The following is a 24,473-nucleotide window of genomic DNA, read 5'->3' as shown; positions in this document are numbered from 1 at the left end:
GGAGACCGTATATGGTGCCAGGGGTCAGCTGCATGCAAGGCAAGTGCCTTGACACGACACTATCTCTAGACCAGGTGTCTTTATCGTTAAGGTAACTGAGCCCCCCTTCTCCCTTTCCATACTGGATTGGAAGCAGCCACACACTAGGTTTTTTCTTTCTTTTTTTCTGTTATTGTGGAAATACTAACTTATTACATGATATAGGTTTCAGGCCTATGGTTTCTCATTTCAGCTATTGTATTCATATCAAGAGTATGTCACTGTGGGGCTGGAGTGATACAGTAGGTAGGGCGTTTGCCTTGCATGAGGCTGACCCAGGTTCGATCTCTGGCATCTCATATGATCCCCCGAGCACCGTCAGAGTAATTCCTGAGTGCAGAGCCAGGACTCACTGCTGAACATCACTGGGTGAGACCCAAAAAGTCCCCCACCCCCCCAAAAAAAACCAACTCTCCCAAAATAGTGTATAACAGTGATGTGTATTCATTCCTTACAAGGCACTGGGTTTATGTGCCACCTCTCTGGGCTACATACGTTACTTGAAATTACTCTATTTGGGAGATTTGTCTTGTCTCCCCAATTTACTCATCCAATCATATTAAGATAAATATAGACTCGCATACTTATTTATTCCTTGCATTATAATTTAATACTATGTTATTATATTGCTCAAATTGTTCCAGTTTTAGCCACTGAGAACACTTTCAGCTGGTTCCCAGATACTCTGCGTGTCCTCATTGTTCGGTTGCTGAAGACTGGTTTCTCTTTTTCATAGAGGAGAGATATCTCCTTTTTTTAAAAAAATTTTTTTTGGCTTTTGGGTCACACCCAGCGATGCACAGGGGTTCCTCATTGCTCTGCACTCAGGAGTTACTCCTGGCGGTGCTCAGGGGACCATATGGGATGCTGGGCATCGAACCCAGGTCGGCCGCGTGCAAGGCAAACGCCCTACCCACTGTGCTATCTCTCCAGCCCCGAGATATCTCCATTTTTAGATTGCGTATATGTGGGATCACTGTGGAAATAGGCTGAGTGTTTTGATCCTGAGTAAATACAGAGTTCTGGGATCATTCTACATTTAATTCAAAGCCTTCACGTTGAAAACACTTATTGTCATGCATATATAGTGTTTGTGCCAGGGGTTGGAAATTTTGTTCATTTTCCTTAAGGCATTCCTAGCTCATGGCTGGTAATTTCATGCTGAAAGTTTAGATGATCTTTTAGAATTGGGCTGCCAAGTGTGAGGCAAACTCTATTAGACCAGTTATTCTTTCCAGGGTTATGGTATTTCCATCTTGTACTTTCAAATGTAGCTATTGGGTTGGAGAGATAGCACAGGGGTTAAGTCACTTGCACTGCTCTCAGGAGACCCTAGTTCAAATCCCTGGCACTGCCTGTGGTCCCTCAAACACCACTATGTGCACTACAGTGCACAAAGCCCTAAAAAGCACCTGAGTTCTACTGACTGTGAAACAAAAACCCAAAACCAGATGAATCAAGCATAAACACAATTTCAAAGTCACTGACAGAACTCACTTCTAGTTTGGCGATGCAACGGTAATGAAAACAGTGAAAATAAATGATTTATCTGTGGGGCCCATAAACTTTTAGGTGTCCTCTAATCTTGCTATTTGGGCTGAGTGCCCAGCCCTTAGTATGTCAACATGAAAGGCTGCCTCCTAAAAATATGACTGAATATACACTGTATTCCAGCACTGTACTAGACAGTCTTGTATATATTTTTAGTTCATAATAATCATCTTGTGAGGCAAATGCCATTACTCTCTTATTACATCAAAATATCGAGGCCCAAGGATTAAATTATGCAGCTGATGGACAGCAGAATAGAATTCAATTTTTTTCTTTTAAATTTAGTTTTTGGGCCACATCCAGCAATGCTCAGGAGATGCTGAGGACCGAACGCTGGTCACCTGTGTGCAAAGCGAGCACCCTATCCACTTCACTATTGCTACAGCTCCCAAATCCTTTATTTGTTTTGTTTTCTTTTGGGGTCACGCTCAACAATGCTCAGGGTTTTTTTCCTGGTCCGGCACTCAGGAGTTCACTCCCAGCAGTGCTTGGGGGCCCCTTTGGGATGCCGGGGATTGAATCTGGGTTGGTCGCATGCAAGGCAAATGCTCTACTTGCTGAACTATCTCTCTGGCCCCAACCACCGAATTCGTAAGTCTCTCTGTGAAGTGGCCTGTTCAAGCCAGAAATCCTGATTATCTGAGCTTACGGCTTCCTCAAAGGAAGCATCTAAACCACGTGGAGGTGGCAGAGTAAGGCTCAGGTCTCTCTGAGGTCACAGGCTTGCTGGTTTGGCTTTGTTCCATCCCTGAGGAGAGGAGAGGGGCTGTACATGTCACAGCTTTCTCTCTCCTTCTAGGAGGCTCTGTCTTGGTGGCAATCGGGCACCCTTCTCTTGGGAGTTAGTTTAAGAGAAACCCAGGAGGAGAGGGCTTGAAGGAAACATACAGGCATCCAAGCTAAAATATCACTTGATGTTTCTCATCCTCTTGCCCATTCACCCAGAGGGTCAGTTTCATTGTGAGGCTCAGCATTTTCAACGTGGCCTATTTCTTCTTGAACGGCACTATGTAAACTCTTCCTTCTACAGAACAATCACCTCTTTGTAACGGTCATGTGTCAGCTCCCTTGTACACTTCCCCTGGGAAGAGGAACATGAGCCTGCTTCCACGTGTCAACCCCCGACTGCTCTGGGCCTATGCAGGTGTCAGGTTCTGGGGCACAGTCTGCTTATTTTATGACTGATCAGGAGGCACCAATCCAGGCAAGGCCACCACAGACCTGAGATGCCAACGTGTTCAAAGTTTACTATATCAATAGAATGCATCAGTGTTCCTCTTCTGCCACAACTAAGACTCATGGTGAATCAATATTAGTTCTTTACTTCTCTCAGGGCCTTTATCTCTCTTAATGGCATCATAATTATCCTTTTGCAAACCCTTAAGAGACATTTCAATCTACTTTGTGTGTACATGGAAAGTGTCTCCGTGGGTCAGGGTGGAACCGTACGCATTTCCCAGAGTCTGTCAGAATCAACATTCAAAACAAACACATTACAGAAACCATGAGCATGCTGGAGCATAGACTTAGCCTTGAAGAAGAGTGACAACTTGGGAGGGGGGTGTGTATGAAAGAGAAGGAGGTGTAAAGACCTCTACAGGGGAAGAAAAAGACTATTGATTTCACTTCCTTCTGACAGGAACAACATTGAGCTGAAAAGCAGAGGAACTGGGGGAAAGTCACGCCTGTCCCAGCTACCAGGAACATAGAAACAGGAGACATCTTTTTTTTTAAAAAAAAAAATTCTGATCTTATCCTCTTGAGGATTAGGAGCAAGGTTTTATTTCATTTTGGGGGGCTGGAGCAATAGCACAGTGGGTAGAGCGTTTGCCTTGCACGCGGCCAACCCGGGTTCGATTCCCAGCATCCCATGTGGTCCCCTGAGCACTGCCAGGGGTAATTCCTGAGCGCAGAGCCAGGAGTAACCCCCGTGCATTGCCGGGTGTGACCCAAAAAATGCAAAAAAAAAAATTTCATTTTGGCTTGAAGAATGTGACCCCCTGAGAGCTACTGTCGGGAGATGTACTTGAACATCGCTAGCACCAAACACTGCAAACCCACAGTGGGAAGCACCAAGTCTAGAGAACCAACGGTTGTGTGATCGAACAAGCAGGACTTCAGGTGCATACTACAGGATGAAAGCCTCCATTGCTTATGAGGGTGAGCAAAGAAAGGTCTTGTAGGATGACATTGCTTTGTCCTTTCCCCTTTCTCCACGAGGAACTCAGTTTTATCACAGTGCTCCTGAGGCACTTCCACCCCATTGTGTTTATCTGTAAATTCTTCCCTATGCTCTCCTCCCCAACCAACTGTTCATAAGGCATAAGGAGAGGTGAGAGGCAATATTTCACTCAGACATATAGAATCATAGATTTCTGAGGAATCTAACCTTACAAGTTAACTGAGTCTGATTAGGAGGAAAGCTGATTAACTGGTTGGGGAGGAGAGCATAGGGAAGAATTTGCAGATAAACACAATGGAATGGAAGTGCCTCAGGAGCACTGTGATAGACCTGAGTTCCTCGTGAAGAAAGGGAGAAAGGACAAAGCAATGTCATCCTACAGGTCTCAGGGCAGAAGTGTTAGAATCCATAAGAATCAAACCAGTTAACTTCTGTTGGAAGAGTGTCATCCCTCCAACATGGTTGAAAGGGTGAGCTTCCAGGCACATGACCATTTTTATTGGGCTCTTGAATCCCTGCTGTGGCCATCAAGTGGCCATCGCAGCCATTCAGGGGGCTCGTATCCTAGCACAGCTTTCCAGCTTTTGACTACGGGAGCCTGACGTCAGTTTGCTTGGGATCCTACAAATCTATCTCGTTTCTCTTGAGTGTTTGACCCTTTCGAAAAGCTAAAAGATAGTGTTGAATGACCTAAGTCCAATATGTTTCTTTAATGAGATAAAGGAGGAGGGAGGTGGACTCTGGTGGAAGGACGCGGACTCCGGTGGAAGGTCTGGTGCTGGAATGTTCTATGCATGAAATACCACATTCACACTTTGGTAAACCGAAGTGTCGAAAATGAAATTTGAAAAAAGACAATACGTAAAAATGGTGTCGTCTTAGATGGAGAAAGAGAAGCAAAATTTTAGAGCCAGAATGATCCAAGAAATCACAGTTACTACTGACAACCAGAAGCTGGCCCCAAACTGTATTAGATTATATTGAAGTGTCTTCGATGGATGCCTGACACAATTGTGCTGTTGATTACTAATGGCTTCCTCTCAGTTACTCACTTGAAGACATTTAAGAAATGCCAGATGGGTACGAGACTTGATTCCAGGCACTAGAAACACAGAGTAGGAGTCAGAGTGATAATACAGCAGGTCGAGCACTTGCCTTCATGTGGCAGCCTAGGGTTTGATCACCAGCATCCCACCTGGTACCCAAATCCCTCCAGATGTAATTTTTTTTTTCTTTTTGAGTCACACCTGGCAATGCACAGGGGTTACTCCTGGCTCATGCACTCAGGAATTACTCCTGGTGGTGCTCGGGGAACCATATGGGACGCTGGGAATCGAACCCGGATTAGCTGCATGAAATGCAAATGCCTTCCCCGCTGTGCTATCGCTCCAGCCCCCAGATGTAATTCTTGAGTGCAGAGCCAGGAGTAAACCTTGAGCACAGCCGGCTGTGCCTCCATGACCCTCCATCCCTCCCCCCCTCAAAAAAAAAAAAACCAACAACCCCAAACCACACAAAGAGTAAAAATCAAGTCAGCTCCTGGCTTCAAGAGCAAAGTATTGATGGCCTGAGAAACATACAGTGGGTAAGTTTACACTGCTTGATTTGTGTCCCACTGAGCCTGGTTTCCATCCCTGTCACCAATCTTGTTCCCCAATCACTGCCAGCGGTCATTCCCAAGCGCAGAGTTAGATACAGACCCTGAGCACTGATTAATTTTGGTGTGATCCCCAAATTAAAAACAAAAACATGAGAGGGCCCCGCGACGGCGGCTCGCAGGCGCTGACGTGACGGGGTTGCTGAAGAAGACAACTGGCCTGGTGGGCTTGGCAGTCTGCGAGAGTCCGCATGAGAGGCTAAGAATTCTATCCACAAAGATTATTGACGTTCTTGAGCAAATGCCTACAAATGCTGCCTATAGGAAGTACACGGAACAGATAACAAATGAGAAGCTGGGTATGGTTAAAGCAGAACCAGATGTTAAAAAATTAGAAGAAAAGCTTCAAGGTGGCCAAATAGAAGAGGTGATTCTGCAGGCTGAAAATGAACAAAGTCTGGCAAGAAAAATGATGCAATGGAAGCCGTGGGAGCCTTTACTCGAAGAACCTCCTGCCAACCAATGGAAATGGCCAATATAATCATCATTAAATGTTTTGTGTACTGATGGGAAACTGGTGTAATTAAATGCTCTGTTATAATTAAAAACAAAAACAAAAACAAAACAAAAACAAAAACATGAACATCACAGAGGACAAATTTGGCCCCCATAATTTTACTGTTTTAAAATTTTATTTAAGGTTGAGGCCTGAGAGATACAGTGGGTAGGGTGCTTTGTCGTGAATAGAGCTGGCCCAGGTTTGATCTTTGGTCTCTCATACTGTCCCCCAAGCTCTGTCAAGAGTGATTTATGAGTTCAGAGCCAGGAGTAACCCCTGAGTATCGCCATGTGTGGCCCCAAAACCAAAGAAAAAATTTTTTTTTAATATTTAAGAGATTGTGATTCACAATACTATTAATAATAGAATTTAATGCATACAGCATTCAAACATTAAGTTTTTCTACCGTGGTTCTATTCGCATGTGCTAACTGACAACCTCCAAGTCAAAGAAGGCGGGGAGAATTTATGGCAAGAATTAAATATGTAGTTTTTCTATGGAAATTACCAGTAAGATCAATCTAATATTTTTACGGGACAGGCAGAATTTGAGAACTCTAATCACTTGCTCAGGTGAAGAAATGCTTTAAAACTTGAGCAAACTTGAGTTTACTCTGTTTTTCTTAAATCAGTTCATGACAAGCCTTATAATTTTGGGGGCACTTAACTGGTTCTCTGAATTTAATGGGCTAATTTACATATAAAAATATTGAAGAGTGGCTGATGAGATAGTACAACAGGGAAGGTGCTTGCTTTGCACACAACTAACCAGGGTTTGAACTCTGGCATCCCATACAGACCTCCCAAGCACTGTGAGGAGTGAGAATCCCTGAACATCGCTGGGGTTGGCCTTAAACCAAAACCCAAAACAAAACAAGAGAAAGATTGGAGAAATATCCCAAATCTTTGTGTTCTGTGCAAATTGGGGTATTGTTTCCAAAAGCAAATGTTTATTGTTTTTTCTTTCCAAATCAGAATTTTAAATGAAAAAGTGATTTCAATAATATGCATTGTTAGAGTCCCGAATAATGGGAGAATCTCATTCTATTCAGGTAGAGGGCGATGTCTTATTTCCTCATTTGGCTTCTTCCACCCATTCTCTCGAAATTGAGGGAAAAGCCTAAAACCAACCTGCCTGACAGAACCCTCAAGAAAAGCTCAGGAATTAGAAGTACCAGGTATCTCTAACAGTGCACATGTGTGTGTGTGTGTGTGTGTGTGTGTGTTGTTGTGTGTGTGTGTATGTGTAAGAAAAAGAGAGAGACAGAAAGAAACAGACACACACACATACACACACAGAGAAAGCAGTGGAAAGAGTACGTTTGGTTGCAGTATTAAGATGTGGGAAGGTCATTCTTAGCACTGGGTGACTGCCCTTTCCCAATCCTTGTCAAAAATAAGAGGAGATTTTTCTCTATAATGGGTGGAATAGAAGGTTTCTGCACCAAGGACCCCCAGCACAACAGAGAGCTAAGAGAGGAAGTGGAAAATGAGGAGATTAAGAGTCTTTTTTCTCTGCCTCAGCTTCCATAATGCTGTCTTCTGCAAGCTTGGGGAGAATCTGATAGTCTTCCCTGTGAGAGAAATCATCTAACATCAACCCCAAAAGAAAGACAAACATGCTCACATCAGCAGTTCTCCCAGATAAACATTTTAGCCAGATCACCATACAGTAAACTCACTGTGTAAGTTCCTGCCATCCACAGTGTTTAACCAGCTTATTATAAGAAACTCAGTTTTTGTTTTATTGAGATTATTTTTACATATCATACAATGGATTAATTGGTGGATTTTAGCATATTTAGGAATGTACAAGTAGCAGACTGCACATTCAATTTTAGAACTTTTTCATCTTTTCCCATATAAACTGTACTCACGGATACTCTCCATTTTCCTTATTACTGTACATGAATCTATATACTGTTCTCTGTAGATTTCAAGTGGCACAACTTGCTGGTTTATTTGTTTTTGGGGCTATGACCACCAGTGCTCAGGTGCTATTCTTGGTAAGTTGTTTGGGTTAATTATGAGGGGGCAATCAGGGGCCAGGAATCAAAACCAAACCTCCAGCATGCAAAGCATGCACACTAATCCTTTGAATAATTTCCCCCCGGCAGGAGCACAATTTCAATAAAATCCTACAAAGCAAGGATTACCCCAAATCAAGAAAATGCACTATTTTAAAAAACAGGGATGAAAAACATGGCAGATGGAGGATAGTATGCAGGTAAAAGAGAACGGAAAAGTTAAAATATACTACTAGAAATGATTTCAACAATAGGGTCTAATGAACGTTTGAGGAACTCTCACCAAAAAGAAGTAAACAGAGAAAGAGATGGGAGATAGAGATAAAACAACAGAATACGAACAACCAGGCCAGCATCTTTAAATGAGGAAACTCAGAGAGTAACATTGGGAATGGCCCCTAGAACCCAGTGTACAACTGGGGAGATATCATCTGACAAGTATCTTCTACCTAGAAGCAAAAAGAAAAAAAAAAAAGGAAACTAGGACAATTTTCTAGAACTGAAGGAAATACGTAGAGGCTGATAAACTCACTCAGTTTACTTTATGATGGATGAAAATAAGACTTGTTCCAGGACACGGTGTCAGGAGAAAAAGATCATTTGATTTTCAGAGATGGAAACATTCATCACATATAAAGAACCAGAAAGTAGACAGAACTTAGAAATAGCAACCCAAACAACAAAATTTTGCCTTAAGATCCTGAAGGGAAACTTTTCAAAAACAAATTTTATATTCTGCCAAATTGGTACATATATGGAGGAGCTTAGCATAAGACATTTTCAGACAGACAAAATCTCAAAAAATTTACTTCCCATGAGTACTTTTCTAAAAGGACCAGCCACCACCATGCTGAGATCACTCTCCGCACACCTGAAGGTACCAGCAGAGGAACAAAGGCAAGCGGGTCCTGGGGCTGAAATCTCCAAGCCTACTTGGATCGGGGCTGAGCATCCTCCACCCAGATCCTCCAAATTCCAGTAGGCGGGAGTCACACACACCAACTGGCCCCTTGGCGCAGTGTAATCCCATCAACGGCCAAGACTCAGAGACTATAAAACCCAGCTCCCGGAACATCTTAATATCTCATTCCTACTTTGGACAAACTGGAAGGCTACCGAATGTAACCTGCCCACACGGCAGAGTCCGGCAAACTCCCTGTGGCATACCCAATATGCCAAATACCAGTAACAATAATGGGTCTCATTCTCCTAAAGAGCCTTGAATATAGCACTTTCTTAAAAATCTCAGGGCTACAGGGGATTGCCCTGTCACAGAGACAGGGGAGATGGGGGGATGGGGGTGGGAGGGATATTATCCATGGTGGTGGAAAATGGGCACTGGTGGAGGGATGGGTATCTGATCATTGTATAATTGAAACCAAAGCACAAAAAATTGTAAATCTACAACTTAAAAAAAAATAAAATAAAATAAAGGGAAAAAAAAAATCTCAGGGCTAGGATGAAGGAGATGTTACTGGGGCCTGCTCGAGGCAATCGACGAATAACAGGATGGTCATGATTTGTGATTCTAAAAGGAATATTATAGAAAAAGCTCCATAAAAACACGGAAACAAATCCAAAAGAGGAAAATCAGAGAAATAAGCAATAATAGAAGCCAATATTAGACAGGGAATTCCCAGACAAAGGTGAAACAGGGTGGGTCGGGTTGAGATTGGGCCCTTACACAGCAAGGAAACAACCAGTTCAGAAGGCTCTAGGATAGGCTGGTTCTTCAGGTGGGGGACCCTGACACAATACATCTCAACCAAGTAGACGGTGATAAAAAGCCTGAGATTCAATTAGTTATGAAATATGCAGGCAATGAAGTAAATGGAGAAGAGCAGAACTTCATTTTCGGAAAACATACAAGGATAAGAGATGCCACTTCAGAATAGGGAAAAGTTGTGAACAGCGGTTGTGAGACAAGGAAAAATATCAATTCTAAGTAAAATGAAGATGCATCTGTAGTAGGAAGCCCACGGGGAAGAAAAAATAAGTGCGGGGTGGTGGAGCACCAAGAGAGCTTTTAGATGCTCCAGTAAAGTAAAGTAAAGGCCCTCCCATTGATCATCGATTTGCTCGAGCGGGCCCAGTAACGTCTCCATTGGAGACTTTGTTGTTACTGTGTCTGGCATATCGAATACGTCACGGGGAGCTTGCCAGGCTCTGCCGTGCGGGCGAGATACTCTCGGTAGCTTGCCGGGCTCTCCGAGAGGGGCGGAGGAATCGAACTCGGGTCAGCCATGTTGGCTGCGTGCAAGGCAAACGCCCTACTGCTGTGCTATCGCTCCAGCCCAATATGAGAAAAAAAAAAACATGAAGTAGCAAGATAAGATGAAGAGACATAGCCAAAAAAATCAGATGAAAAAAGTTGAAAGAAATAGCCTTTGAGGAGTAGAAAATGGAGAGTAGGATATAGTTTTCATGAGAGTCTTAGAAGAAGTAAGTGACTCTACCCTTGATAGAAATAAAACCGAGAAAATCATGAAAAGAAGTATATCTGGTACCAAAGAAATATATATGTGATAAAAAGTGGCATTTACATGGGTTACTATATTACACTATATTTAAAGTTGATATAATGAATCATCCATATCTAAAAAGACCTTGATTAAAATTTATAAAGGCATTCACAAAGTACTTAATGTTGTGGGGTTAAGAAAAATTGCTTTTTATTCTGAATTCTTTGTACCACAAAGTTCTTATTTAATTCTCCAAATCTTTGTGGTTCAAAGGCCAATGTGTGAGTTTGGTCTGGGTCCAGTCCTCAATGTGGTTCCCCAAGAACCCCAGCACTAAGCCAGGAGTAATCCCTGAAAGCTGCTCGATGCGACCCCAAAACCTAAAAGAAAAAAAAAAACCCTAGAAAATAGAATCAGAAAATAAATTCACAACGCAGAAAAAGCTTATTTCTTATTATAGACTGAAAATTGGTTCAGAGTTATTTCTATGTTTCAAATCCAAGATTTAAAAAAAAAGCTATCCCCCCCAAAAAATCTGGGTAGCTGGTGATTCTTTTCTATTCTTTTCTTTCCAAGTGAACACTGGAAAGACTATGAGCAAATGTTCTAAAAATTGAGAGTTAATTGAAGGTAATGATTATGTGTCGTTTCTCCACTCAGTTTCTGAAATAGACCTTACATCACAACAGAAACAATACTATGCTTTCTCATCAATTCTGCGAAAAATAATTCAGAGAAAAAGGAATTTCCATTTCTTATTTCTGAGAAAAGGTATGTCAATCATCAAAATGAATGCTGTATGAACCAAGAAAATTTAACCTTAAAATTTTGCATTATAATAATTTTCATTTTAATGTTCAAAAAATGAAACAATATCAGACGTATGGCCTAATTCTTGAGACATCTTGTACAATATCCCAGAGAGTCTAGTTAGGTTTTAAAATTAATTAAAAGTGTTCATACTTTTTTTATTGAACATGCAATACATGATGAAAGTTAGCACACTATCAGGAGAAAAAAGGCAAATATATACATATATATGCAATATATATATATTTTTATATATATATATATCTCCAACTCAAAGCTCCAAAATCCCAAATGCTACTTGGATGTCTCTAAATACAAATACTGAGAAAACTATTTTATTTAAGTTTTGCAAAATCTCTCTCCTGGTTGTAGAATACTTTGTCTAAACCACTTTAACAAAGGAAGTTTTGAGTTTTAGGGCCAAAAAACGATCCTGTGGGTAATTTTTTTAAAAAATAAAACTGCCTAGGAGTGGCCGAGATTAGTACCAGGAATTTTGCTCCATGACTTGGAGTCCAGCCACACGTGCTAGGGGAAAAGGCAGCTTAGATAGAGAAGGGAGCACTAAATAAAGGGTGTTGGGAGGGTCCTCGCAGGATGGGAGAAGCATGCTGAAAGTAGACTATAGACCACCAAACATGATTGCCACTCAATGCCTCTCTTGAAAACCACAGGACCTAAAAGGAGAGAGAGAGAGAGAGAGAGAGAGAGAGAGAGAGAGAGAGAGAGAGAGAGAGAGAAAGAGAACAAAAGGGAATGCCCTGCCACAGAGGCAGGGTGGGATGGGGGGATGGGGGGTGGGAGGGATGCTGGGACCCGTGGTGATGGAGGATGGGTGCTGGTGGGTGGAGGGATGGGTACTCGATCATTGTATAACTGAAACCCAAGCACACAAATTTGTAAGTCTAGAACTGTATCTCATGGTGTTTCACTAATAAAAAAAAATAAACTGCCTAGATGATTATTTAAGAAGCATAAAGTGTATTTTACTAAATAAAAATCCTAGGTTTTCCCTTATTGGTATGTCTGGCACTGTGTCTTTGTTAACAAGTGCTAAGTTTGGGTAGTGAGCAGAGGTTCTTATTAGCCTCCTTTCTAGCTGCAGGGGTTCATGGGATGACTTCCAGCCATGAGCTGTTAAGAGGATATTTCTGGGGTCCAATTCATTTTTCCATTTTCTCCCTCTATGAACCTTCTGGGTAAGACCATGATATCAGCTGCAGTGGCAGCAACTTTGTGATCATGAGTCAAAGAATCAGAGAAGTAAAACAAAAAGAGAAAGATGACAATGTGGAAAAATGGGAAGAATCTAGATAACATGAGAATTTCATTTCTTGGACAGCTGTCCCTATCCTGGACGGTATACTTCTGCATTGCACATCAAGTAATTGGCAAGTATTTATTTTTTATTTTTTTTGTTTCTTGGGTCACACCTGGCAGTGCTCAGGGCTTAATCCTGGTTCTGTGCTCAGGGATTACCCCTGGTGGGGGGCTCAGAGGATCATCCGGGGTATCCTGGATCGAAACTGGTGAAGCTACAATCAAGGCAAGCAACTTACACACTGTAATGTCTCTCCAACCCAAATGACAAACCAATTCCAAGCAACAGACTCTATTTCAGGTCAGTGCTGCCCAACTACTCTCCATGTCGATACTCACAGGTCTCATCACTTCACACGGCCCCTGGGAACAGGGAGAGCTGAGGCTGACTTAGAAGGTGGCCAGTCTGGGGGCTTCAGATGTATGAGGCCCCTCTATTTTCTTCAGCAAACTGAATAGCAAGGGGATAAACTGTCTCTGTTCATCTCTTGGGGCTCACCAGTAGGCCTCACTGCACAGACTGCAAAGTTCTAGGTTATGCCATGTTTACCCAAAGAAATTTCTGTATTGGCCTAAAAGCATTTTTTAAAAAAAAATTTTATTAGTGAGACATCAGTTGTAGACTTACAATTTTTTGTGTTTTGGTTACATTTGTAGACTTACAATTTTTTGTGTTTTGGTTTCAATTATACAATGATCAAATACCCATCCCTCCACCAGTGCCCATGCATTTTTATTTTTTAATTTAATTTTTGTTGTTGTTGTTTTTGGGTTATACCTGATTGTGCTCAGATCTTAATCCTGGCTGAGTGCTCAGATCACTCCTAGTGAACTGGGGGATCATCTGGGGAGCTGCAGGCCATACCCCAGTTGGGCATGTACAAGGCAAACACCCTACCCACGGCACTACCTCTGGACCCTTTGGTTTGTCCTTTTTGCCTGAAAGCATTTTTAACGAACATGGACTCCCCACTTCCACTTTTTTTGTGGGGGAGGCGCACTCTGACTCTGTGCTTGGGGGTCACTCCCTAAAGTGCTCAAAGGGGACTCTGTGATTCTGGGGGATGGAGCCTGCCTTCTGCACATAAGCATATGCACGGGCCTGTGGAACCTGGTCTCTGGTCCTTATTTCTACTTCTTAGTGCAAAGCAATGCAATTTCATGAGATATCTTATACATTCTCTAGTAATAAATGGTATATAAGAACGAAGAAACTAAAAGTCACATCAACAGGTCGCACTGAAGAGATTGTTACTTAAATGATGACTTTTCCCTGTCAGCTAGGAAATTCCTTCTTAGATTACAAAGCCTACATTACTTGAGACAACAAAATAGAACTGCTTTCAAGAGATGAATGTGTGAATATATACACAATAAGTGAAGAATTATGATTTTAGAGAGAAAATTCATTAGAATCTAGAAGTTGATAATATGGAACAAGTTGTTGTGGTTTATTTATTTATTCGTTGGTTATTGTTTTTAGGCTGGAGTGATAGCACAGCGAGTAGGGCGTTTGCCTTGCACACAGCCAACCCGGGTTTGATTCCTCTATCTCTCTCAGAGAACCTGGCAAGCTAACAAGAGTATTCCACCCACACGGCAAAGCCCCAAGCTACCCACCCGTGATGTATTCGATATGCCAAAAACAGTAATAACAAGTCTCACAATGGAGACGTTACTGGTGCCTGCTTGAGCAAATCAATGAACAATGGGAGGACAGTGCTACCCCACAGTGCTCAGGGGTTACTCTTGGCTATGCACTCAGGAATTACTCCTGGCAGGCTCCAGGGATCATATGGGATGCTGGGGATTGGCCTACCTATTGTACTATCTCTCTGGCCTCTTTGTTGTGTTTTAAATCTAAACTCACAATGGCCTTGACAATAACTGGCTCTGCCCTGTGGGTTTTTAATGATAGTCCCTTTTAATCACTGCCACCAGGATGTGTCTTATAGGGCTGACTAGTACACTCAATAAAAATAAAATAGTATCTGCAAAGTGCTTGGCAGACTTCAAAGTACAGAGCAAGCCCCCAATACCAATTTTCTGGATGACAGTAAACAAAAAATATAAAAATGAATTGACCATAATCATAACTTGTCACTTCAGCAAAAACTTCCACACTGAGACAGTAAAAGCCTTTGCAAACACCACAGATAAGTGCCATAAAAACAAATCTCTTTTCTTGCCGCCCTTCCGCTTGTGGCCAGCTTGTGGATGCCCTTCCCTCCTACCTTTGAGAAGAGGTGCTGTGCTCTAGTAAAGTCTGAGAAGCAAAGAACCTTCGGGGAGCTCCCCTCTTAGTAAATACTCATTCTACTGGCACAGAGGCGAATGAATTTAAGTTCCAGAGGGACACTTGGTTTTAAAAGATCACTGTGAGCAGATTGAGGAGCTCTGCCAATCAGGACAGCTGGAGAACGTGCTCTCTGATCTGTGTGCACTTAACAATTAGATAGGAGAATCTGGTACAGCCAAGGGTGCAAACGGCAAGCAATCAGTACACGTCTAACCAGAAGCAAACTTTTTTTTTTTGCTCTTTTTGCTCTTTTGGGTCACACACGGTGATGCACAGGGGTTACTCCTGGCTCATGCACTCAGGAATTACTCCTGGCGGTGCTCGGGGGACCATATGGGATGCTGGGAATCCAACCCGGGCCGAGTGCGTGCAAGGCAAACGCCCTACCCACTATGCTATTGCTCCAGCCCCCACAATGCAATGATTTTTATTTAATTTCTTTTGGTTGCCTAAGTTGAGCCCAAGGCTTCATCTGTGAGAAGCATGTGCTCTGTTGATATGCAGGGAGAAAGCTATCACTATTTTATTTTTGCCACACCTGGTAATGCTCAGGGGGTATTCCTGGCTCTATGCTTTGGGACTGCTCCTGGAGGTGCTTTGGGAACGTGTGTTGGGGGATTGAACCTGGACATACTACATGCAAAGCCCTTTGAGCTATTTCCTTTTTTTTTTTTTTTTGCTTTTTGGGTCACACCCAGCAATGCTCAGGGGTTCCTCGTGGCTCTGCACTCGGGAATTACTCCTGGCGGTGCTCGGGGGACCATATGGAATGCTGGGAATCCAACCCGGGTTGGCTGCGTGCAAGGCAAACGCCCTACCTGCTGTGCTATTGCTCCAACCCCAGAAGCAAACTTTTCTAGTTTTTATTGTTCTACTAATTTTTTATAGGGGCCACTCCTAGCACTGCTATGCCTATGCTTGGTGTATGCAGTTGCCTTGGAAATTAAAAACTTTTTGTGCATGCGGGTTTTTTTTTTTTTGGCTACACCTGGCTCAGAGCTTGGGGGGGGGTCACTCCTGATGGTGCTTGGGGGTGCACACAGTTCGGGGGCGAGGGTGGGTGGAAATTGAACCAAGGGCTGCTGAAAGCAAGGCTTGCGATCAACTACTTGAGTGCCCTTCTGCTCACTAAGTAAACTTTTAAAAGTAAATAGCATCTCTCTCTTGGGAATCCCTTGTTAGTTCAGCCAAGTAAGAATACCTCAAATGCTGTTGCATTTGTATAAGGAAGAATTTAGGCTCCAAACAATGGACAATGCTATTAGACACCCGCACTTTCTGTCATTTGTTCTGATCCGGGCAAGTCATCTCTTGACATTCTGTTCTCCTCAAGTACTGTGCATAGGTTATACAATGAAAACAAGACAGTCCCCTGGCTTCTGCTGGATCTATTTAGAGAAACATTTCTCAGGAGCCAAGATTTTCTTGTTTCCATCTCTCACCTCTAAAACAATGTCCTGTGTCTAGAAGGCTCCCTCCAAATGTTTGGGCATACTGCACTGAAGTCAGTGAGAATGTCCTAATAGATGTGGTCTGGACCCAGTCGGAGATACTAGATGAAGTTATGTCTAGTTGCAGGATTCAGCTCTGCCTAGTGGCCAGGGGGTTGGCTCAGTGTATTTGCAGGAGGAAGCTGGGGTCAAGGGACGGAAGCCAAGGGAAAGGTTTTCAGTTACTGGAGATGGTAAGCTTTGAGTGGCAGGTAACCTAAAGGACTCCGATTTCCTTCCTGGATGGTGGGCGGGAGGGGAGTTGGGGAGAGGAAGTGAGTCAGAGAGCGAAAGAGGAGAAAGGAGAGGAAGAGGAAGAAGAAAGAAGAGAGGAGAGGGAAGACAAAGGTGGGGGGGAGAAAGAGAGGGAGAGAGAGAGAGAGGAGAGAGATGAGAGTGAAAGAGGAGAGGGCAGAGCACATCCAGATGCCCTTTCACTGAAGTGGGGCCCCAGCCCTACTCAGGCATGCAAGCTCCTGGACAGTCTTCCAGCTTCTCATCCCAATCACTGCTGAATACTTAGCAAAGAATTTTCAGCCATCTGAAGAAAACCTCTGCCACGAAAGCTGGAGACCCAAACAAATGGCAAAACGCAACCAGAAGGAAAACTGAGACCAGGGCTTTTTCCATCTGAAGAAGTCCATGGTCTCTCCTGAATTTGTATTTCCTTATTTTCTCTCCCTTCACATTTTTCTAAGTATATTTCATTCAATAAAAATCATTTTGTCTTACAAAAAAAAAAGAAGGAAGAAGGCAGGAAGGAGAAGGAGGAGAAGAAGAAGAAGAGGAAGAAGAAGAGGAGGAGGAAGAGGAAGAAGTAGAAAAGGAAGAATAAGAGGAGGAGGAGGAGGAAGAGGAGGAGGAGGAGGAGGAGAAGAGGAGGAGATAAAAAACTGAGATCAAACAGAGAAAAGAAAGATTAAAGAAAAACAAAAAACACATCATAATATCTTCTGGGAGAAAACAGAAATGATCCCAAATTCAATAGCTTGAGTTCGAAGACTCAGAAGATCTACTGATTATTCAATACTATGGCAGCAAAGAAATTCATGCCAAGGTAGGTCAGTGTGAAAGACTGAGATCTAAAAGGACAAGAGGAGAAGATAATATGATAAAATTCTGGGGGAAAAAGGCCACATGAAAGACTGTCACTGTCACTGTTCTCTTGTTGTTCATCAATTTGCTCGAGCAGGCCCAGTAATGTCTCTATTATGAGATTTGTTGTTACAGTTTTCGGCATATCGAATACGTCACAGGTAGCTTGCCAGGCTTTGCTGTGAGGGCGAGATACTCTTGGTAGCTTGCCGGGCTCTCTGAGAGACGTGGAGGAATTGAACCTGGGTTGGCTACGTGCAAGGCAAACACCCTACCCGCTGTGCATCACTGAGTTTTCTCAATGGTAACAGGAGACCTGAAGATAATGGAACAAAGCCTTCTTGAAATAAAATGATTTACAATATAGAATTCTCTCTCAGTTAAGCTATCTGTCCAATATTAGGATTAGTATAAAGACTTGTTTACACAGGCAAGGTCTGAAATATTTTGCCTCCCAAGAACCTTTTGCTTAGGAACATACTGGTGGATACGTGCCACAAAAATATGAGAGAACTAAAAGCAAAGGGAAATATTGGTTCTGACCAGCAAGGGAACCAGTAGAGACAGGAGATGACAAGGAACCCAAAAATGATGGAGACCCCTAGGTTGCATGTATACCAGACATGTGAAGCCGGTCCAAAGACTTGAGAAATTCTGTGAGACACTGAACCAAACTAAACCCGGTACATCTAAGTAGCCTGAAAACCAAAAGATCAGCGGAGAGTGTGGGCTTCCGTTAAGAACAAATACAAAGAAAAATAAGCAGATAAAGGAATGAGGAGGTTTGTTATATTATAGAAAACCAAAAAGTCATATAGAAAAAGAAAACGAAGCATAGTATTAACAGAGTCATGACAAAACACTCAATATATATAGCAAGGCCCACTCAGTGGGGGAAGGAGGGAGGGAAAGGAGGATGCCTGGATAGGGGAGACATCAAAGAGGGGAAAAATGGTCACCCCTTCATCTCCTATAGTGGAAGTTCTTCTCAACCCCAACAGGAGCATTCTAGTTAGAGATAAGGGATCAATTGTCAAAGCCAGAAGAGATGACAGTGAATAAAAACCCAGTCTTCTTCCAATATGCCTGAAACGACTCTAATTGCTAACCTCAGGGCATAGAGTTTGGTTTCTTTTATTTTGGGCCTCCCAGGAAGTACTCTGGGGACCTTGCGGTGCTGGGGACAGAACTTAGAGCTGCTTTGTTTGGTGTTTTGAATTATTGCCCTGGCCCCTGTGTTTATAATTTTGAATCCAATTAAAAAAGGGTTGACGACAAGATTTCAATAGGGGACTTCCATTTCCAAAGTCCCATGATATGTTCAGGGCAAGTTTTTTTTTTTTAAGTTTAAATTTTACTGTATGTACTATGGTTTCTGATAAATGCACGCTGGAGCGATAGCACAGCGGTAGGGCATTCGCCTTACAAGCGGCCAACATGGCCGATCCGAGTTCGATTCCTTCGCCCCTCTTGGAGAGCCCGGCAAGCTACCGAGAGTATTCGATATGCCAGACACAGTAACAACAAAGTCTCCAATGGAGGCGTTATTGGGCCCGCTCGAGCAAATCGACAATCAACGGGAGGGCCTTTTACTATGGTTTCTAATGCTCTTCCTGGTAGGGTTTCACGCATCGTCCATTCCTGCACCACAGGGTCCACTAGGATCCACTTCCCTCCACCACTGGGCCAGTGCCCTCACCTCCCCAGCTTCCTCCTGCAGACCAGTTCTTGGTTTCTGATGAAGCAGGGCATTTGTCATTTCTCCTACTATGTTTCTTTATATACCACATAAGAGAGAGAGATCATTCTATGGCTGTTTTAGGGCAAATTTTATTGCCAGGGTTGGAAAAACAGCAGCAAGACAAATGTGGAACGGGCAAGAAAGAAGAGCTTGACCCATTTCATAAATTCGTTATGCCTCGGCCTTGGAATGACACCATTTCACCTGTCACAACTCAGTGATGACAAACAGAAGGGCCAGCAAAGGCTGTAGGATGGTTAGGGCATCTGCCCAGCTATACTCACAGAGAAATGAAAAACTGGACACCTTTCCCCAGACTTAAATACTCAGCATCCTTCTGCCAATGCCATGAAAAACAATGGAAAAAAGGCAGAGGCATTGGAACGTGGACAATGTTCAAAATTTTCCAAGTGGACAATCAGAGTGACATTTTTACTTCAGTTGTATCCTTTGTTAAGAAAATAAGTCTGGTCATTTTCAAGTACTTTTTGTGACCTGTCAAATACGAATTTTTCCTATGGCTGCTCAGAAAAATAATGAGTTTTCCTATCATTACATATTTCATCTTTATTACTTGCATCTCGGAAGCAAGCTATTAAATAATTACAGCCTGGATTAATATTATTCTGATTCGAGATTTTTCTCATGGCCTTCTGATTCCCTCATTACTCTTACGTAATTGTCCCGACTCCCGGACTTACCATGAGCTCAGAGCAAAGACTAGCAGTGTGGGTGTGTTTAGGCAATTGTGTGGTGGGCTGGGTCTGCCAGCTTCTCGAAAATGAATGTGCAGGCTTACATTTATAAACTTCCACTGAGAAATTTCCCCCCCCAACAATCAACACATCATCAAAACTACAAGGAGGTAAAGCCGGCTCCCCCTGAAAATAATTCCACAGATAACAGAAGGATTAAACAGAGAATGTGAGGATCAGCTTTGTTCTTGTCGAGGAAGAGGTTTTGCTTGTTCCTCTTGGTGCAGACTGGGGGTGCATCAGAGAAGTGAAATTAACCCTGGGATTCTGGCGGTGCATGGAGATCCCCTGGACGAAGGGGAGCTGTCAGGAATTGCTAAAGCAGGACTGGAAGGAGGTCAGGGCATAGGCGCTGGTCTTGGCAGGTACCAATGCTTCGCATGTGATACCAGAGCTAGCCAGAGGGGACAGCAAGGAAGGCGATGGTGAGGGTGGGGTAGGGTGGCATGGTAAAAGGAGGATTGCCTCAGTGGATGAAATGTCCCTGATGGTGCCTGTACAGGGCCTCCTCTCTGGCAGAAGCAAGGTATCAATCTGCATAAGGTCAGTTTTACCAAAGGACAGCACTAGTAACGGAGTATGAGGTGAACACACCCAGTAGTTGGGATTGAGAGAGAGGTTCTAGGGTCCAAGAAGGAGCCAAGTGCCCTCGAAGCTGAGCGAGTAACAGGAAGTGCATGGATTCTTGAAGAGAACACATTTGCTTGGCCACTCCATCAAGGACCTTCGTAGACTCAGCGCTCAAGAATATTGCTGAGTTGGACTGGAGAGACAGTCCAGAGGATAGAGCACTTGCCTTGCATGTGGCCAAGCCCAGTTCAACTCCCATCACTGCAGATGATTCCCGGAGCACCACCAGGTGTGACCCTGGAGCAGAAAGCCAGGAGTAAGAACTGAGCACTACTGGGTGTGACTCCAAAAGAAAACAACTACTCCAACACACACACACACACACACACACACACACACACACACACACACACACACACACCACAATTTCTCAGAGGACCATATGGGATGCTGGGGGATTAAACCAGGGTACACCATATGCAAGACACCATACCTGCTGTACCATGACTCCAGCCCCAAGATTTTGTTGTTTTCTTTCATACTCTTACTCATAAACTAGATCCAATACAAAAAAAGGTCTCAATAATGCATTGGAAACATTCACATGCACCAAGTCATCCAAGAGAGAGAAAAAAAAAAGTCAGCGATCTTTGAATTAATGCTGAATCTTAAACTATTTCTCAAAAGATGTTAGGAATCTGAAATAATTCCCTTCAAACTCCTGCCCATGCAGTAACACGTGCGAGACGCTCTGAAAATTCAGTCACCTCAGGAGTCATTTTATAATTCGTAAAAATAAACACAAAAGCAAGGCACTTACTGCAGACTAAATTCTGTGCATGGGCTTCTGTTTCCACTGGGGTGAGGGCAGAAGGTCACCCATAGCAACACATTCTTTTTTTTGGGTCACACCTGGTGATGCACAGGGGTTGCTCCTGGTTCAGCACTCAGGATTACTCCTGGCAGTGCTTGGGGGACCATATGCTGGGAACTGAACCCGAATTGGCTGCATGGAAGGCAAATGCCCTACTGCTGTGCTATTGCTCCAGCTCCAGCAACACAGTCTGAAGCCTCTGCTGGGCTTCGCTTGTGCACGCAGGTGACACTATGATGAAAAAGTGACAGGCACCATGCCCGAGGTTGCCTGTAATCCCATGTGCTCCAAGTAGCCATGATGCCGTAGGTTGAGGGACACCAGAGGTTTCTGCTCTAAAGTCCCGAGGTGTGTTATTCTCCCCCAAACATGTGTCTCCAGCTGCTGAGTGACTTGATTTCCTGTCACAGGGGAAGAGCTGGCTAAGTCCTTAAGAGTAAGAGAAAAGAAGCAGTGCCATGCTGTCCCCAAGCACGTGGCTTTCTCCAGACTCAGTGAGAGTCGGAGTCCATTAGTGTGATGGAGGTGGTGGTGAGTTACTGGCAAGAGAGGGAAACTGCTTTGCTAGGACATGGAGGATGGCGAGCATGTCCCCAAACTGGCTACCACGCCATTGGAGGTGACCTCCTGAGTACTCCCCAGGCTTAGAATCCCCTTTGGGCCACATCTGGCAGTGTTCAAGGCTTCCTTTGGATTTCTGTTCAGGGATCACTCCTGGAAGGGCTTGCTTTGCGGGGGACCAGATGGGATGCTGGAGATCAAACTCTGGTCAGCCACATGCAAGGCAAGCTCTATCCCTGCTCTACTATCTCTCCGCCCCTTTGTGGAAGTCACCCGAGTTGACCGCATGCAAGGCAAACGCCCTACCCGTTGTACTATCGCTCTGGCCCCCTTTGTGGAATTCTTGACCTAAAGATTTTTTTTTCTTTTTTTGCTTTTTGGGTCACACCCAGCAATGCACAGGGGTTACTCCTGGCTTATGCACTCAGGAATTATTCTTGGTGGTGCTCAGGGGACCATATGGGATGCTGGGAATCGAACCCAGGTCTACCGTGTGCAAGGCAAATGCCCTACCCGCGGTGCTATCGCTCCAGTCCCTGAAGATTTTTTTTTAATCCTTCAATATACTTAAGGTAGTTATATATACAACAGTTATATATACCTAGGTCGAGAAATCAACATGATGAATGACCTGGCACCTGAGTTGCGCAGGAGGAAGAGAGCGGCTTGGAATGCCTTCAAGAGCGTTGAAGAAATAACTAAAAGGACAAAGAACCTCCAGCTACGAGCACATCTCTTTGATTCCACTATTCTTCCTGCATTAACATATGCCTCAGAGACCTGGACCCAACGAAAACAGGATGAGAACGCTATTCGGGTCTCTCAAAGAGGAATTGAAAGAGCTATGCTTGGAATATCACGATTCACTCAAATGAGAGATAGAATCCGGAGTTCTGATCTTCGTCAACGCTCAAGAATCAGGGACGCTGTCTCATTTGCCAAGACATCAAAAATCAGATGGGCTGGACACATAATGAGGTTTACAGACAACCGCTGGACTAGAGCCATTACTGATTGGATTCCACGGGACATCAAAAGATCACGTGGACGCCCACCTATAAGATGGTCAGACTTCTTCGTCAAGACCCTAAATGATCGGTTTGAAGCTCTGCATGTTCCTAGAACGAACAGATACCATTGGGCTACGCTAGCACGCAACCGGGATGAATGGAGACGTTACTGGCACCCGCTCGAATAAATCGATGAATAACGGGGATTAAGTGATTAAGTGATTAAGTGATCAATATACTTGGTATTAGAAGCTAGAAGTATTGACAAGCAGCATTCATTGTAGTACAGAAGTGGGAAATAGTGTAACAGAGAATCAGCCAGCCTGTTTGGTAAATTCTGGAGTCTAATGACATAGTGTCTGTAGACAAATAACAGAGACTTACTTTACAAACTACCATTACACGGAAGTGGCAATAAATTGCTGTAATTCCTTTTCAAGGCATCTAAATTAAATTTACGACCCCCCCTGCCTTTAGATAGCTTTGATGATGGTTTTAATTCCCCGTTATGTAGAAGATTTATGTCTCATGAATTTTGGGGGACTTATCTGTGTACTGGGTTTGTCATTTGTGCTCCATTTCAACTCTACTTGGTGATGTTGGGGCCAAGAGTTGGCAAAAATACCTTCCTTGGTGTCCTCTGCCACTGGAGGACTCTGGAAGAGGGAGGAGGCAGGAAGGGGTCGGAGGCCAGTGGGAGGGCCTGTCTCTCATTTCTCTTCCTACTTCCCTTGGGTTGTTTCAGGCTGATGGTGTCCCTGTCCTTTGTGTCTTCTTCTCCTGTCCCTGCTCCTAATGAGGGTGCTGTCTGGTGAGGTTGGGGGGGGGGTGTGGCCTTGGGTGGGGCTGGGTTTGCACAACTTTCTCCCCTTTGCCAGCAACCCAATCTCTTGACTCAATTCCTTTTAAAATTCCAAGCAGAACCCCCTGGCCGGATGTGGACTAACACAGGACAGTAGGTTCCTGATTAATGGCCTCTGGCTCAAATATATATATTTTTTGTTATATTGTTGATAACAAAAACCCCAGCAAAGGACGCTGAATGACAGGGATGTTTTTGTTAAAAATTGTTTTGCTTCTCTTTACAATAGCCAGAATCTGGAAAAAACCTGAGTGCCCAAGAGCAGATGACTGGTTAAAGAAACTTTGGTACATTTACACAATGGAGTACTATGTAGCTGTTAGAAAAGATGAAGTCATGAAATTTACATACAAGTGGTCCTACATGGAAAGTATCATGTGAAGCGAAATGAGTCAGAAAGAGCGAGACAGATACAGAAAGATTGCATTCATCTGGGGAACATAAAGCAACAAAAAGGGAGACTAATACTCAGGAGTGGCCGAGATTAGTACCAGGAATTTTGCTCCATGACTTGGACGCCAGCCACACATGCTACGGGAAAAGGAAGCTCAGATAGAGAAGAGAGCACCAAATAAAGGGTGTTGTGAGGATCCTCCGAGGATGGGAGAAGCATGCTGAAAGTAGACTATAGACCAAACATGACTGCCACTCAATGCCTCTCTTGCAAACC

At 43.6% G+C, this 24,473-nt stretch overlaps 2 protein-coding genes across 3 annotated transcripts in view; one reads left to right on the top strand and one right to left on the bottom strand.

The window, feature by feature from the left end:
* The window catches only part of PIP5K1B (phosphatidylinositol-4-phosphate 5-kinase type 1 beta), a 403,907-nt gene that overhangs the window by 54,733 nt on the left and 324,701 nt on the right, over positions 1-24,473 (bottom strand). The window lies entirely within an intron of this gene.
* On the top strand, positions 4,231-5,977 carry LOC130016233 (NADH dehydrogenase [ubiquinone] 1 alpha subcomplex subunit 5-like). Its single transcript, XM_056106912.1, has 2 exons — positions 4,231-4,242; positions 5,527-5,977. Exons 1-2 carry the CDS (start codon positions 4,231-4,233, stop codon positions 5,908-5,910), a joined length of 396 nt encoding a protein of 131 aa, XP_055962887.1. The 3' UTR covers positions 5,911-5,977.

This window comes from Sorex fumeus, unplaced genomic scaffold (genome assembly GCF_029834395.1).
Source record: "Sorex fumeus unplaced genomic scaffold, SorFum_2.1 ptg000149l, whole genome shotgun sequence".
NCBI lineage: Eukaryota > Metazoa > Chordata > Mammalia > Eulipotyphla > Soricidae > Sorex > Sorex fumeus.
Note: the sequence above shows the minus strand (reverse complement) of the source record. Positions and strands in the feature narration are given on the sequence as shown.